Source organism: Dermacentor silvarum, chromosome 4, assembly GCF_013339745.2.
Source record: "Dermacentor silvarum isolate Dsil-2018 chromosome 4, BIME_Dsil_1.4, whole genome shotgun sequence".
Taxonomy (NCBI): Eukaryota; Metazoa; Arthropoda; class Arachnida; order Ixodida; family Ixodidae; genus Dermacentor; species Dermacentor silvarum.
The window spans coordinates 134322998-134340090 of record NC_051157.2 but is presented as its reverse complement, the minus strand read 5'-3'; the positions used below and the strand labels follow the sequence as shown (position 1 = coordinate 134340090).

The 17093-nt window shown below is 43.6% G+C and overlaps 1 protein-coding gene across 1 annotated transcript in view; it reads right to left on the bottom strand.

The window, feature by feature from the left end:
* LOC119448915 (MAM and LDL-receptor class A domain-containing protein 1-like) overlaps positions 1–17093 on the bottom strand; it is a 465143-nt gene that overhangs the window by 244845 nt on the left and 203205 nt on the right. The window contains exons 42-44 of the mRNA XM_049666559.1: positions 11013–11180; positions 8551–8647; positions 6237–6386 (exon numbers count right to left, since the gene is read on the bottom strand). Coding sequence (XP_049522516.1) covers positions 6237–6386; positions 8551–8647; positions 11013–11180 — 415 coding nt within the window. The remainder of the gene's footprint in view (positions 1–6236; positions 6387–8550; positions 8648–11012; positions 11181–17093) is intronic.

Below are 17093 nucleotides of genomic sequence, written 5' to 3'. Positions count from 1 at the left end.
CCTCACACTGCGTTGATTAACTTGTGGCCCAATTGATTGTTGAGTGCATTTGAAAAAGACCATGCCATTAATTACACTAGCCTATTTTAAAAAGACCATGCCATAAATTACACAAGCCTAGGAAAAGCGCCAGCTTTCTTCGCGTTTTTTGTGATAATCGTGCTGTTGGGGAAGCATGATTACGAACCAACGCAGCTCACACTTCGCAGTTCTTTGTTTCTACTTCAAATACGAACCTTTTCACAGTTCGCAGGTATTTGTTTCTACTTCAAATACGAACCTTTCTTTCAAGGAACGTCTATTGTATTAATTTGCAGTTTTGGGGTGGTTTCATGAGGAAGCCAATTTTTTTCTTTCGTGCTGTGCAGTTTTTTTTACGATAATAAATTTGGCGTAACCATTTGAGTAAATGTGAAAGTCACTGTGTCTTCAAGCACTTCATTCGTATACACCTTGTATCCGTATGGAGAACAGGAACAAAGGAAATAAACTACTGCCTCAAAACGTTTTTAAACATTGCGTTGTTCCGAGATTCTAAAGTATTTTGCGACATGGGCTAAATAATTTTGCGACATGTGCTAAATGGGTATGCGGTTTTGATGGCAACGCCTTCCAATCCGCCACATTCATGCATTCATCTTCTCCAGGTTTGGCGTCAGTTACATGCGCTACGCTTTGCTGTGAAGCGAAATCTTATGGACACATTCCTACTTTCTTTTCTAGTTCCTATGCATGGTGTCAAGAGAGAGAGCAGCATTGATACCACTTTTGAATGGACATTCAAAACACACATTACTTCAGAGCAAGCTTTTGTAGATAGTGATGTCAAATTGACTTCATAAAAATGTTACCTTCAATATACTACTTCATTCACACGGGTACTATGCTAGCATTTTTTTTTCTCTGTGGGTTCCCTGTACGGCGAGTTGGGTGGTAAGCGTGGTAGGTGGTCGAATGGTGACCGTGAAAGGAAAACCAGCCGTTGCAAGGTTCATACGACAGAATGAGGCCCCAATGGGCAACACTAAAAGAAAAAAACAAAAACATTGTTGGCCTTCGTAACAACCTGGAGCTGGCACACAAGAACGCATAGCACTGAATTGAAAATGAGCTTACCGTCGTCGGCAACGTAGGCATAGAAATTGACGACGCAAGAGTGCGCAATCTGGCCCAGTCGTGGTGTCACCATCAATATGGCACTGCTCGGCACGGGCACATCTGCAATTCGATTGTTCCCAACCTTACATGAAAGAACGTGCGTCTTTAAAGAAATGAGCTAGCTCTCCAGTTGTAACATCTGTGACATGTGAATTCAAGCTAGAGCAACAAAAACAAGTCACTATTACACTTTTAGCCATACACACGTGCATCAGTGCCATTGACATTAAATAGCGTGCAAAACAACTTACTAGAAAAACGGCAACCAGTCTCGCTTATTAGTGAGAACCTAAGCAAGTGTCACTACTGTTTCAGCCCTGTGGAATCAATTAGAGAGGCCCAATGGCAGGCTAATATCGTTGTTTACAGTTTTTCAAAGATCTGATTTGTAACACGCACTGTATTAAGCACCATGGCTTGCCATACTGAGAAAAAAAACGTCTTGTTTTGCGCTTGAGTGGCTAAAATAGCAGATAAGACAACGTAGTCATTACTATATGCGCTACTGGACAAGCTATATGCAACACCAGCATATTTTGTAGCAGATTTCCTGGACCCTTTACTCTAAGTGTTTGTACTCATAAAATGTCTTCGACGATAAAGTGGCTTGTACTCTTAAATGTCTTCGACGCTGAGATGCGTTTAGAATATTCCCACCTTCGCCTCCGTAAGTCTGAATATGTTTCCGATCAAATATTTATTGAATAGGACGTTCTGGATCTCTTTTACTAAAATTCAAATCAGTAATGAACGCGTGATGAATGACGTCTGCCATCGCAGCTGATCTGACGCCAAGAGGCATCACATTTGCGCCTTTAGGGAACTGCCTTTTGTTACGCTTTTTTAACAGACAAAGTCTTCTTTGCCGGCTTCTGAGTGCTCGGCCACATTCGTCTCTTCAAACACAATTTCAGGCCGTCTAGTGCAGGTAGAAAAACAAAAAAGGCGTCAAAATTAAGCTTGGAAGAGAAAAAGACGCACCAAGATGGCGTAGAATTATATATGCAGCAGTAATAATGCGTAATTATCGCAACACGGCCGAAATAAAACATATACACTCGTTATTACAGCGCATGCCTAGAACCGGAACTGGAAGCGTCGCTTTATTCAATGAAAAACATTGGCTGATGGCGGACATTGTGCGGTTTCCGTGAAGTGAAGTAAAATTTGAGCAAAGGGGCCCTGTGTAAGCGTAAGATGGTACTAAAGCAGAGTAAGGGGGCATAGTGAAGTTAAGGCAACTCAAGAGCGCCTGACATTCAATAAAGAAAGACAGGGTCTTGTAGGCAAACCTCTTCCCTCTCGAAGAACAAACAATGAAAACATATGGGACGACAAATCACATAGTACACTGATGCGCCCTAGAAGCCCTTGTCTTTCTTCAATGTCAACCGCTGTAGAGTAGCCTTGTTCTTGAAGATGAGTTGAAATCTCTGGCGTAACACCAGCTACCGGCGCCATTTATCACATTATCAACTCGTGTCTCTTTGCGCACGACAATAGGACACGGCTGCATGCCCCGCAGCCTGATCCCAATTCTAACGTAGTGCACTATAGACGCATGCACATTGCTCACCAGCGTTGAGCAGTGAATATGCAGCGTAGGCTCCATCTGGGTTGAACCTGCTGTCGGTGGAGGGGTAGAGTTTCTTCTGCTTTGCATCTCGAGCTGTTGTCCGCTTCCACCCAAAGCGCCCATTGGGCTCTTCATTTTCGAGGCCGCATAAACTTGTCGAAAAGTCATCACAAGCACCTGGAGTGGCAGTATGGTATGGTACGGTATGGTAAAGCTTTATTAGGAGCCTTTAGAACGCTCCAGTATTAAATTATAGAGCTCAGCATTGCGATTCAAGCAAATAAATATCACCAGCCGTTCCCCTGTCGAGTAAATGGGGGTAAGTGAAGCTTGTCATGTATCTGACCTTCGTCAGGGTAACGTAAAGTTCACGACATGTCAGGGTAAAAAAAAATGTCACAGTTTCGCCCTACGGTAATAAAACATAAACGTTTATTAAATGTATACATCGAGGAAGGAAGCGTGTCACGCAACAGAAGGAAAAGTTTCACGAAAGGGAAGCAAAAGTTGAACGGAAGGGAACGAAAAGTACCATGAAAGGGAACGAAGAGTATTAGGAAGGGAAGGGAAAGTATTAGGTCAAGTACACTCACGACCACCTCGCTTACCCCTACACACACGACCACTTTCGCTTACCCCCATTTTCATATCATTTCATTTATTTATTATCACCTTGAAGGCCCGCAGGCATTACACAAGGGGGGGGGTTGGCATCCTCGACCTGGCAATACAAACATGTGTAAGAGTGGTTACGTACAAAACAACAAAAAAATGAAACATTGCAATTTTGTACTACTTTAAACAATCAAACAAAAATTACGAATTTAAAGAAGCCACACGGCAATGCATTCGCGAACAAAGTACAATAGGTAGAAGGGTTGCCAAGGGGTAAAGAATTCCGAGTGGTTTATGATGGGTTCATGAACGATGTACACTGGGAATAGAAAGTTATTAAAAGTGATTTGTTAGATATTCACGAAGTTTTTTGCGGTCAGTACGGGTAACGACATGGTCAGGGAGCGCATTCCAACACCTGATTGCATCTGGAAAGAAGGAAGTGGTCATGGCAGATGAGCGGCCGGGTGAACGTGCTATGGCAGAGCTGTGACTTACGCGAGAGAAGTTCGCAGTGGTGGTTTAAGAAGGTGTCTTTGCATGGATTGTAAGAGAATATTTTCTCGACAGGGGAAGGGCTGGTGATTTGCTTTCTTTCCCTCTCTGTCTTCCTCTTTCTTTCTCTCTCCCTCTTTCTCTTTCTTTATTTCTTTCTCTCTCTCTCTTTATTTCTTTATTTCTCTTTCTTTCTATCGCTCTTTCTCTCTTTCTCTATCCTTCTCTTTCTCTCTTTTTTTCTCCCTCTCTTGTCCCTGGTATGTGCCATTGAGTTTGGAGCCTTTCGGCACTATCACTAGGATCAGCCCACTTTTCAGCGTGACACTAGCACCGCCGAAACTTGTGAGCCTATAAAGCTTCGCTTAAAAACAGCACGGCTTGACCAGCCAGATAAGCGAGTATATGAGCGCCATTTGGCACACTTGTGAAGCTCTAAAAGAGGAAATCTACGCTGTAGAATTTATTCACCTTCGTACCTTCACATATTACGTAGAGTATGCGCAGCTACAACGATAGTGTGACGAGCAGCTTCTAGCTTCTTTTTCCAAAAAAAAGAAAGAAAAAGCGCATCTAATGGCACATATTTAAGACGACAGTGGTTTGACCTTCATACAATGAAGAGCAATATCCTCGTGTCTTGAAACGCAGACATGTAAGCAGATACTACACATATTGTGTACCATACATATATGAATTTAAGTAGTAATGAAAAGGCGATTTCGCGACAAATGTTTTTATGTGTCTAGACTTCTAATCGAAAACACAAGCCAATCCAAGTCTCGTTTTTATTGTTCTTGAGGAAAACAAAGAAACAAGAGCTTTCTCGAACAACCGTTTCTGCTTCTGCCAGCTATCAAAAATTATGAGGGAATAACTTTTAAAAAATGTTTCAACCTGCAGTGCTTAGAAGCTTTCTCAGCATGACATTTGCGGTTACATGTCAGCCAAAGTCAAAAGAAATTTCGAATAAAGACATAGAAATAATCTCAAAAGAGAATTCATCCTAACACACCCTTAGATACCTATATGCACAGTGCTATCGAACAACTACTCTATAAAGAATGTGGGTAACTGCAGATTTCGTAGCTTTTCTTGATAAAACTAACCTGTACGCACTTAGTGTTCAAAACCATATTCTCCAATGCACAGCACGCTTGGACACAACAGAAAGAAATCTTACTATAACTGCATGTGCGCAGTTGCAATCATGCCGCTGACCAATGGCATAGAAGGAACCACCATCAGCGAGCAGCAGTACAGTTCACTTGAGTTCTTTTAAAATGTCATTTATTAAGATGAGGAACAGGGGCGCTATAACGTAAAATGATTCCAAACTGTTTTGATCATAAACTCCTGACGTCAACTTTACGTAACCACCGACGCGAAGATTGGTGGTTACGTATAGCGTCGTCTGAACAACCCAATTGAACACAATCCCCGTTTATAGGAGGTCACCTTTGTTTGCTTTCAAAACCAATAACATTGTCTACACTTAGCGGTTTTTCTTATCTAATTGGCTGACAAGAGGCGAGGAGCACGCTCTAGTGGAGAGGGTTTCAATGGGGCCGAGCCAGCACAGTGAAAATAGATAACCGCATGAAGAGGGTCGTACCGGCTTCTCCGATTGGTCGACTTCGCCTTCCTTAGCTTGCAGTAGCTGGTAGAAAATAGCGGCGGCGTGCGACCGAATGATGATAATGCCGCTAAAACGGATCCTCAGCAAGGAAGAGTTGGCAGAGCGATGTCGTATGCATGCCGAAAGGGCTCGATAACGTTTTACTGCCACGCAAAAAGGTTTATCAAGCGCGAATAAATACACGCTCACCGGCAGGTGCGAGTAGCGAGGACCTGAGCGATCAGCGGGCAGCCATCTTCTATTCCTTTCGGAATGGGGCAGTCTGTGGCTATAAAGAAAAGTTTTCCGTTTTGTTCGCCATATTAACGCATTTTTTTTCACGTACACGTCCCTTTGACGTGGTGAGTTTTCGCGGTTTTGTGAGGTCGCGTGACAGACAGGCGAAGTGGGCGTAGCCAGACAACATTGGACAGCAACAGTAGGAGAGGGCTAATGGTGAAAAGGTGTCGAATCAGGAATGATTATATTTTTTGTGCGGTTTAATCATGCATAATTAGTGTGTACACTTTATATCAGATGGGGAGCTATCGCGGTTTTCGTGACGTCGCGTGATAGACAGGCTTACGTTGGGAGTGGCCCGAAAATGTTTTGACCGATCGTGGAGGTTGATTGCATAAATTGGAATCAATACAGTTTTGAATCATTTTACGTTATAGCGCCCAAGGTGTAGAAACAGGATCTAACATCCCGACCTCCTTGTGGGGTTTACCACAAAGGACTTCAGCTGACACCTGCGTCAGCAAAAAAACTTACCACATTGAGCTTCGTCAGCATTATTGGCGCAGTCATTTTTGAAGTCACACACTTGAGCGACGGGAATGCACTGCTCACTGTCACCGCACTGGTACTCGTTGACCTTACAGGTGAATGATGGTGGACTTGGTGTCGGGGTTTCTGGCAGGGCTTTGATAATAAAACAAAGACGTATCAAACGCTCCGAAAGGGTAAGCTGAATATATACCACTACAACCGGTGTCTATACCTGAAACAAAAGCTGATTCCAATGGCATAGCAGTTGGCAGGTTCTGCTGGTGAATGCAATGTCAGTGATTGAATAGGTGGCTGAACCTGCCAGGTTTTTTAAGTATGCAATGCATTTAGCTCCCGTTGTCGGCGACCTTCAAGTGAAGATGAGCCAAAAGCGAAAGCCATTATTCGGGCGCTCAAAACGAGAACATGTCGGCAGAGTTGACAAGGAAATTTATTCACCCATAGGCACGCGTACAACTGTGATATGAACGTGGAGTACAATATAACATATCGCACATGCAATACATCGTACTTGTTATAAACAAAACAGATTAGCAAACAAAATAGTAAATGGTGTCTGTTTGACACTGGCATTTGCCACACATCAATAACCACTATGACAGTGTACACGCAGAAGCATAAATGTGAGCCTTGAATTCAAGAATGACACCCGAGGCACACACAAGTACCGAGTCTCTACTCAGGCAGACAGAATTTTGGCATTATTCTGGCTGTAGCAAAACATTGCCCCGGAAGACGGTTAGGTACCGCGTAGACCAGCGGCGAAGAAGCTCGGTGAACCGCTGTTCTTCAAGATGACCCCATATTATCACCCGTAGTTTTCGCACTCTGGGGTACATTGCTCCATTTGGCTGCCGGGATCGTTCTGCAATGCTGTGGAAGCACCACAAAACGCAGCTAACGCTGTAGTAGACAAGACTCACAAACCAATCTCGCTGCCGTGGTGCCCGTATGATGGATATTCCGAATATTCTTGGAACCAGCTTCCAGAAGAGGCGTACTACAAGGCACTCCTTTACTACATGCGCGTTGGTCTCTGTGTGCAATGTATGCATTTATCATTCACTACCATATCCCAGCGTTCAAGCCTGTCTCTTGTAGGTAGAATGCCCCACTGATATTACCAAATGAAAATGCTTGAATTTAGTAGGCAAATCAGGTGAAAAAACGGCTGTCCATGCTTCTGTAATAGGTGTGCGAGAACAAAACGAGATCATCCGGGCAACCAGTTAAAACTTTAAAAATTACGATCTCTGGCCCCAACCTTTTGTACAGGACCGCTTTATGTGCGCTAGTTACTCTCCAAACAAGTTACAAAAAATATTGCTTCCGAGTTCTTCCTAATGTTTCTTCACAATATCACTCAAGCTGTAACTTCTAGTACGCTGACGTTTTATTTGTCATTTCCAATAGCGACGTTCAAAGGCAGATACCTTCCCTTAATTATAATATTTGAGAAGTTGATTAAATATTTAAGACTAATTATGCCATTAGCTGGAATGGAAAAATGATCCGAGTATCTCCAAACGACGTCGAACATTACCTTGGTTCTGTGCAGCTACGTGGCAATTGCATACTTTTAAATCTTGGTGCATGATAGTTGGGTAACCCTGTGTAAGCGAATGGCCTCGGGAAATTCCTTGTCACATCCTCCTAAGGTCCCTCGTTCATTATATGGTCTATAGGTTTAAATTCTTTTCAACGTTATTCGCAAACAATTACGCAAATTATTCATACCAAATATGAGGCCAGATGCGTGTGATAGCGCACGGGGGTGATTTAGTTATACTCTTGCCATCGTAGCGTTAAAAAATTGAAACTAATTTGGAATTTTCAATAGTCTCATCACAGATGATGGAAAGCAACCGTGAAGTGTGCTTTGTATATTTCGAAATGCCATGAAACCCAGCGAGCAGCATAAACACAATAAACCTCTACACGATGCTGCGTCTTCATCTCTATGTTTAGGAAAAGAAAACAAGTTTCTACTGTATCAAGCAGGAGGATGTGCTCACTTCGTCCACGTACATAGAGGTGCTGTTCGTGGCATCTAACCTAAATATTAAAAAAAATTCCCGCTCGTAATGTACCAGTCAGCAATAAGAACCGACTAGTAAAAAGATTATGCCATTCATATACCTTCGGGTCTCGGGAGGTTGTAAAAGAGAACCAGAACATGACAATTTTGTCACAATGATAGAATGCTTAGGTTCTTCAAAATCCATACATCTGTGTGAAATTGTATATAAGCGAATAGCACTGGACATACATATGGCATAACAGCAGCATGACTCACCTTCGTGGTAAATCTCGCAGCTTTCTGAAAACGTGATGTCGTCAATGGCAATGTAGCCGGGCTTTCTAGATCTCCCATGTTCTCCAATAAATGCAACCTTTAGCAGAAAACAGTGCATGAAATGAAATGACTTTGTCAATTATTTGAGCAAAAATATCTTATTAAAGATATCAGTTACGTTCGCTTCAATTTTTGCAATATTTTACTGTATGAACAGCCGTTTTACGCTATGCAAGTTAGTCTGATTAAATGTTAGTTCACTTTAGAAAAGCATATTCTAAAATGAACAAAAAGGTAAAATACCATGTGACAAGTTGCAATTGCGGTCATTGAAAGATATCTGCTCAACTTCATCTTTTGTAATCATGTATGGCTGAGCACATAGACGTCCTCAACGATACTTTGCATTTAATGCACCATTTGGGCCGAAATCTTAAACGACATCAGCAATATTCAGATTCTTTTGCCAAGGGCATGCAGTGGGTCTACGTAAATCTTGTTGCATCAGAATAAATGTCGAAACTTGCAGGTCTGCAAAACGCTTCTCGTGACACCCACTTGCCAAGAATTAAGGTTGAAACACAAGAAATTCCGCAAAGAAATTATAGTTCGTAACCGAAAGAACACGTTGTTATATTTACCATTACTTATACTGGAAGCATTCTTTCACGTGAATGCTTCATGGGTGATCTTTCAGCTAAAATTACCATATATTGATTTTATATGATGCCAATCAGAAATTTATTTCTGATTATAGTTATATTACCAAAAGGGCTATGACGAAGTACTCAGGTGGGATGAGCAAATAAAAATGAGCTAAGCAGGTAGGAAGGATATATCGCATAAGGTTGCATTGCATAGAACTCGCAGGAGATGCAGGTGGTTGATAATGTCAAGCCGAAGTAGCTCACCAAAAAGAAGTACTAGGTTTTTATTTGGGACATTGTTTACAAAACAAGAAATATTTTCTGCCTATCGCATCACACTGCTATGACAGGTTCGACAGCTTTCTGCTTCACGGCGTGGTAGGATATGCCAAATTGTGCATCTGTTGAATCTCTAAGGAAACACTGTTAATAATAGGACGCACTACATGTGTAAAGTCTGTCAAGTTAGTACGAGTGGTTTCAGCAAACTGGTGTGAGTTAGCTATAACGCCAAGGTTTAGAGAAGGCTTGCCCAACTCATTTTTTTCTTGCCTCTACAACCTTCATATGGCTTCTAAACAGCAGAAAAAGATTATGTGGAGTCCTGCGATGCCTCATTTAAATGTACTTTGCCTAGTAAAACGAAAAGAAGGCGATAACTGAAGGTGACGGGATACAATTGCTTCAGTAGTTGTATGACACGATCCTCACTCAAAAGGACTTCAAAGCCTATGCGGTATACATAAATTTTGCAATATTCTATCGATTACGATCTCCCTCGCCCAAAATTTTTTGGAGCTATTCATTTTTGTAGAAGCTTCTTGTTCAGCTTCCAATGGTTGGTGGGCAGCAGCTTTAGCATCGTAGCTAGCCAACTCACCTTAACGGGCTCTCCACAACGCCACTTGGTGTTAACGCCTAATACCTCCCGTTCTTTGCTCCTCATCATATATATTAAGCTCCCACTGCTTAACTCCCTGAATTTAATCACAGATAAGAGGGAACCAGCATGCGCTGTTTTAAGTTTTGTTGCTTGCCAAACAGATTGAATGCTTCATTCTTGCAACAGTAGCTCATGCGATCTCTCTTTCTGTACGCAACTCACACTGCTCAGGGCGCGTGCCCCAGTTTGCGAAATGCGCTTCGCTGTTTGCGGCAGCACTCTATTTGAAATTTACGTGCACAAGCTTCTACACACAATCCTTTGTTTCGGACAACAAAAATCAATGCGATATAACAAGAAAGAAAGGATGATCGCCGCTATCACATAGCCAAACAATTTTCTCCCACCATTTTTAATATCTTTGACAATTACATATTTATGGAAAGTCATTTTTCGCTGTGAGGTGAATGTCAATAAACGATAGTGTAGTGAAGGCACTTACTGAATAGCATTTAATCAATGCTATTTACCCATTATGTGCACTAAATAAGTTTGAAATGACACGCCATTAGGAAAAGGCAAAATGTACTGGCGTTGCTGCATAAAAGTGTTGATGAAAGCTACACTGACAATGAAAGCAGTCGGGATTGAAGATGATGAGCGGAGCAAAAATATTCACCACCTATGTGAAGGTGGTCAGATCTCTTTAAGAGTGGCAACATCAAAGCCGAGATCAACAAGGAAACGAATGATCAATAAGGTGAATTGGGAAAACTCATTAACAAGTGTGCAACATCCAGTACAACTTTAGTACGAAGCTAACATATAGGACGTAAACGTTTAAAGCGAACTGTGCGCAGCCAAGGCTAACCGAATGTTTGCAATGTGTGGCCATTAAGTACGCTAAATGAAGGAACTGATGGGTGTGTTACCTGGTACGGCTCTTTCTCCTCGAAGAATACAGTATCAGGAACGAAGTGCCAGAATTGGGTTGGATGAGGTTGGGACCACACACGTTTCCATGACCCATCTTTAGTTGTGCGCACATTCAACGATAGCTGTGGTTCGCTCTCGCCTTGGACTGTGTAAAAGAATGTCATCTACAACGTGCGCAAGAAAAGAGTGAGTTGTATTTGCTGGTAGCAATCCTCACTGTGATTGTGTTTACATAAGTTGAGCACATTTTGCTGTAATATATTTGATCACCATAAATAATCTTGTTTTTCATTCTGCCACTCTCAACATTAGCTTTTAGTTCACCATCTCTGTTTCATCGAGTTGTAAATTAATTTCACCAAGAGATTTTCCAATAAAATTGAATTGAAACGATAAGAAGGAAATAAGGGAAAGAAAATTACAAACAAATAAAGAAATTGGAATGTCACGGTGCGTAATTTCACCACATAAACAAGAATTAGCACACCACTTCGCCACTCAAGACGAAAAGTGCTTGATTATTCCCAAAGTCTTCTTCTTTCTGGGGTTTTACGTGCCAAAACCAGTTCTGATTATGAGGCACGCCGTAGTGGAGGGCTCCGGATTAATTTTGACCACCTGAGGTTCTTTAACGTGCACTACAACGCAAGCACACGGGCGTTTTTGCATTTCGCCTCCATCGAAATGCGGCCGCCGCGGCCGCGATGTCAAGGCAAGCTGTGTATCCTTAAGAGCCACAAAATCACTGCATAAATAATGAATATGTTATTACGTGGTGCCTCAGTATGCGCACCTTGCACTTGAGAAGTTTAAGGTCAAAATTCTCTGTTACACTACATTATATTTTATTGCGATAGCAATTATATGGACACTCAAAAGCAGATTTCTGCCGTCGGCGTCGCCGTCGCCGTTGCCGTCGCCGTCGCCGTCGCCGTGAGGTTCCGTATGACGTCAATCGAGATGAAATCGTCGCCGCGCGCCGCCGAACGATGTATGTGCGAGTGAAAGGGCGCGAGGGACGCGCTCTTTCACGGCGAGTGAACGCACGGCGGAGAACAAACGCGCGTTCTGCGCCGTGCTTCCTTAAGGGCTGCAGAAGTAGGCGTCTCTTTCCTCCTTTACAATCATCATATATGTAGAGCAAACGCGCCTTCTTTCGACGCGCGAGAGGCCGTGGGGGAGGGGGGGGAGGGGGAGGGAAGGGAGACGACGTTTAGCTGCGGCACCAAATGCCTATTTATTGGCGCTGAGCCGTGCTCCCTCAAGGGCTGCAGAAGATAGCGCCAACCTTTCCCTTTCCCTCAAGAACCACTTATCATCATGCCTATTTATATCTTAAGTTTTACCGAACTTTTTGAAACCCGCCTGTGACAGCATAACCATGGTTTTTCAGTTGGATTATTGAAAGAGGCTCACATTACTTGCACGAGAAATATAAACACATGTCTAATTAAGAAAAATTCACTCATTAACGTCCTAATCAATTACCTTAGTCCACATGCGGCAATTTACGAATTGTAGCCAGTGTGTTTCCAACGCGATATCCACGTAGAATTAATTTTCATGATGATACCAGCTACAAGACCTTCATTGTAAAAGAGTGCGATGAAATACCTGGGCGTTCCAGCTACTTCTGTGCTTGAATATATAAAACAGCGTTTTTTTTTTAATTCATACAAAGCAATTCATTTTACTGTTAGCTTAATGCCGCCTATCTCGAAACCCATGTCATCGGAACAATCATTCGAAGTGGATATGCCTTGCAAATCACCGGCTACAATTCGTAAATTGCATATGTGTCATAAAGTAATTAATTAGGAAGTTATAGGATTTTCTAATTTATTTTAGTATTGACTCCAACTTCTCGTGCAATACCCACCTTCTTGAATATTTCAGCTCAAGCACTAGAATTAGGCTATCTGCCACAGGCAGTTTTTAAAAATTCTTTAAAACTGAAAATGATCCCCACATATAAATCAGAGCACACGCAATCCATAAAGTACAAAAATTGAACTTAGGGGAAGAGAGCCTTATGGTGAATTCCATTGGGAGAACAGGAGCAGGGCGCCGCGCAGTGCGGAGTCGGGTGACAGCGCAGTGAGAGCAGGGACACTCGACCCGCCACTGGAATACGGCGTGCATTCGGAGAGCAGGTGGGTGGGGGACGTGTGAGGAGAAATAAATGTGCCATGTGACTAAAGCAATCGACGTCCCACCATTCTCGGCAGGAGAGCAGCAAAACACGCGTGATCGTCTTGTAATCTGTCGTGCGTAACCGTCACCGTTTGCGGCCGCGTACTACATACTTTTGTGCAACGCCGACGCATCCCACAACGTTTGCGCCTGCGAAGAACATCTGAAACTGACTTCAACCTGAAGTTGAACTCCTACAGGTTTCGCTGCTGTCACCGTCGAGCGTCTCAAGCACTTCGGCAAGGCGAAGACGCTTTGCTGCCGCTGTCTCCCGCGCGTCCAACGAGAAGCAAGGCGGACTAGAAATGCCAGGATCTGTCGCTAAATCACTGCGGAGCTCGCTCGTATCACTGACGCCGAAAACAGCGGTGCCAAAACACCAACTACACTTGGCTGCCGCCATTGCCGCCGCGCGCGCCGGTTGAAGCAAAATAAAAAGAAATGAGGAGGATATGACTGTTTAAGTCACGTGACTTCCTCCGTACTCCTCTTTTCAGGTGAGAGCAGTCCGGACTGCTCCCGGCTGCTCTCGGCGCAGCGAAACTGCTCTTGTTCTACCACTGGATGACGGCTCTCCCACTCCTGTTGGACCACTGAAACACGTCGCCTCTGGAACGAGCACTTTCAGCGTGCTTTTGAGTGCTCCTGTTCTCCCAATGGAATTCCCCATTAGTATGGCGAAAAAATAAGCTTCCCCACACAAGTGCAGTTCAAAGTAATGAAGTTCTCCAATAAGTACAATCTTGACCACGCAAACTCTATTCACAAAAGCAATCTTTTCACTAGCCCATGAATGCACAACTTCTTCTGTTTATTTTAACACAATTCTAACTGCTGGAAATGTGGGAACACTGAAGTTTAACAATGCTCCTGATTGTACTTAGTGCTGAAAAACTGCCATGTTTATTGAATTCTGCCCTTGAAGTATTTTATTGAATTTTCCAAATGTGAGAGAAACGGCCAATATGGCGTATGGATCACGGTTTTCCGTAAACGGCCAAGCAAGTATACGAAGTACCGACCACGCATTTAAGAACTGAAGCGATTATCCTGGAAATTTTTTGTCAGGACGTACTTGTGCCAACTATGACTCGGAAAGGCAAGCTTGAAGTATTACACTTTGCACTTATTAGGCATCCACTACTTTACAGGCACAAATGCTGCCATGAACACAGATACGGTGCCTCGAGAATGAAACGCCTGAAGTGTTCTTTAAAAACGCCTTAGCTCGCGCTAGTTGCCTTTCCTTATTGTCCTGCGGATGTACGCTTCTAGAGAATGGATCAACAATGTAGGTACCTCTGACCTTAACGTCAAGTTGTATCAACCTGTGCAGACCTTTGTGCCTCAATCATCTAGAGGATAGTGTTGTGCACCCCCAGCTGCATGAGTTTCTCCGTGCTTACTGCAATCAGGATGCCCAACACTTTCTTGATGCCTTGGGGCATCAGGGTGTCAAGTTTGTCCCTCTCCGTTTTTGTCCAATGTAAGGCTGAAACAACCTAATTGACCTGGCTCATGAGGAATGCGTGCTGCTCCCTAAGCAGGTTGTCCTCACTAATCCCTCCTTTCTTATTAGAGACTCTCATGATCAGTCTAAGAATGTTTTTAGTTTTGGACGTGAGGTGAGCAATGGTCTTGGCATTACAGCCCTTGGAGTCAAGCAGCAGCCCGAGGATCCTGATCGAGTCGACACTGGGGATCTTCTTACCATTCCTCATATAAAAATTAATAGGAATCTGGTTTAGAGGTCTTAACCCTCAAACCCCCTGTCTCGACGCCTGTGAAGTAAAAGTCGGATTTATTCAGGGAGCACTTACATCTCGTTCCGTCAAGGAAGCACAACGTCTAGGGCTTGCAGGAGCGCCTGCTCGACAGCCGCCTCCGAACCTCCAGGGCACCAAATTGTGATATTGCCATGATAGAGCGCGTGTTCCATTTGGTACAGCTGATAATCTCTTGCAAAGCCTGTCCATCGCAATGTTGAATAGAAGGGAGAAATATACCGCACCCTGAGGGGTACCTCTACGTCCGAGCTCTGATGGTTATGATTTAGATTGTCTTACTCTGATAGCCGCCGTCCTGCCCTTGAGGAAGGATTCCAAAAAGGTAAAGAATCTACCCCCCAGGTTTAGCCCAGAGATTTCCTTCAGAATGAAGTCGCGAGCCACTGTATCGAACGCCTTAGACAAATCTAAGGCCAATATTCCGCTCACGTCCCTGCTTCTATTGTCAATAAACTGAGTCTTGAGCAGAAGCATTACATCATGAGCGGAGAGTGAAGGTCTTAATCCAGCCATGTTGTACGGGAACAACTCCTCATGCTCTACGTGCCTGGAGATTCGTATATGTATAGCGTGTTCTGCCACTTTGCTTAAGCATGAGGTGAGTGAAATTGGGCGGAGGTTATTCAGGCTAGGCGATTTTGCGGGTTTGGGGATGAAAATTACCGTCGCCTGCTTCCATGATTCCGGGGCTATGCCCCCTTCCCAAACTCTATTTATGTCCCTGACGATAACGCTGATAGACTTATCATCCAGGTTCTTTAAGAGCCTGTTCTGTATGCCGTCCGGGCGGGGAGCTGATCTGCCATTCAAGCTGCATAGGACCTCCCTTACTTCCGCCTCCGAGAAAGGGGCATCGAGAACCGGAGTGATCGAGCCTTCGTACCATGGGGAGCTACTGTGTTCGCTTGGACCCACAGGAAGGTATTTAAAGGCCAGTTCTCGGAGAAGGGACACTTCGGTATGACCCTCTTCCTTCTGCTTGTGAATCAGTCTATCAATACCCAATCGGTGGTTGCCGTTGGTTTACCGTCATCTAGCAACTGTTTCAGGGGAGTCCACTTACCCCCGGTGCGCATCCTCCCGTCCGCTGCCGAACGTGCTTCAATCCATTGCTGTCTGTTAAGCTCTGCACAGTGCTCTTCTATGCTCCAGTTAAGTTCGGCGCCCTTCTGCCTGAGCCTTCGGTTTTGCCTCTGCGTTTTCCATCTTTCCAACAAGAACCGTTGGCCTCTAGGAGGTGCGCCAGGCGTACATCCATACCGGGAACCTCTAGCTCCGTGGGGATTTCTTTGGTGGCCTTCTATACATCCTTTCGAATTTGCGCAAACAGTTTACTCAACGTATTTCCGTATTTCCAACTTTAGACTGTGGGCGCAGTAAAAATAGGATGCCGATTCTAACGTAAACGTAAAGTTCTCCATCATCTTCGATATGAAAGAAAATGAGGAAAACAAGGATGAACGTCCCTTTAGGGCGCTGGCAGACGCAGTGAAAAAGAAATCCTGCTGGGGGATGGTTAGACAGCCTGGTCGCACAATCTACTTGCAGCATTTTATTTCCAACTCTATGTTACTAAACTTATCTTTAAGGTTCTTTCAATACAACTTTTCCTGCAAGGTGCTTCGCAACTTCAACCATGCAAAGTTTCTAGTCGCGTCTGATAAGGGACCTTTTGCGTCTCAAGTTATTCAGAATAAGCAGTATTTGTGCATATTTTCCTTTCGAATATTTGCCGAATGTTCAGGGACTGTCTCAAGCGTAATACTTACCTTCGAAAACCATGTAATCAACAGGGTTTCCTTGCAAATACACACAAACACACACGCACACACACAAACGCGCACGCTCACAAATTCGCAAACACACACACTCAAGTGTTCTCGCATGAAAGCCTGAATAGCAAACCAGGTTAACATTTTCAGGTATAATTCACATTTCTTTCCCTGAGTCTAGCCTAGTGCATTTCGTACGAGAGAGTGAAATGATGCAGCCCATTTCTGGTACATAGAAAAACTTATTCTGATACTATTAGGCTCATATCGTCATCACGCTATAATTTACAATGATTAATAATGATGCTAGGCAGCTTCTACTATA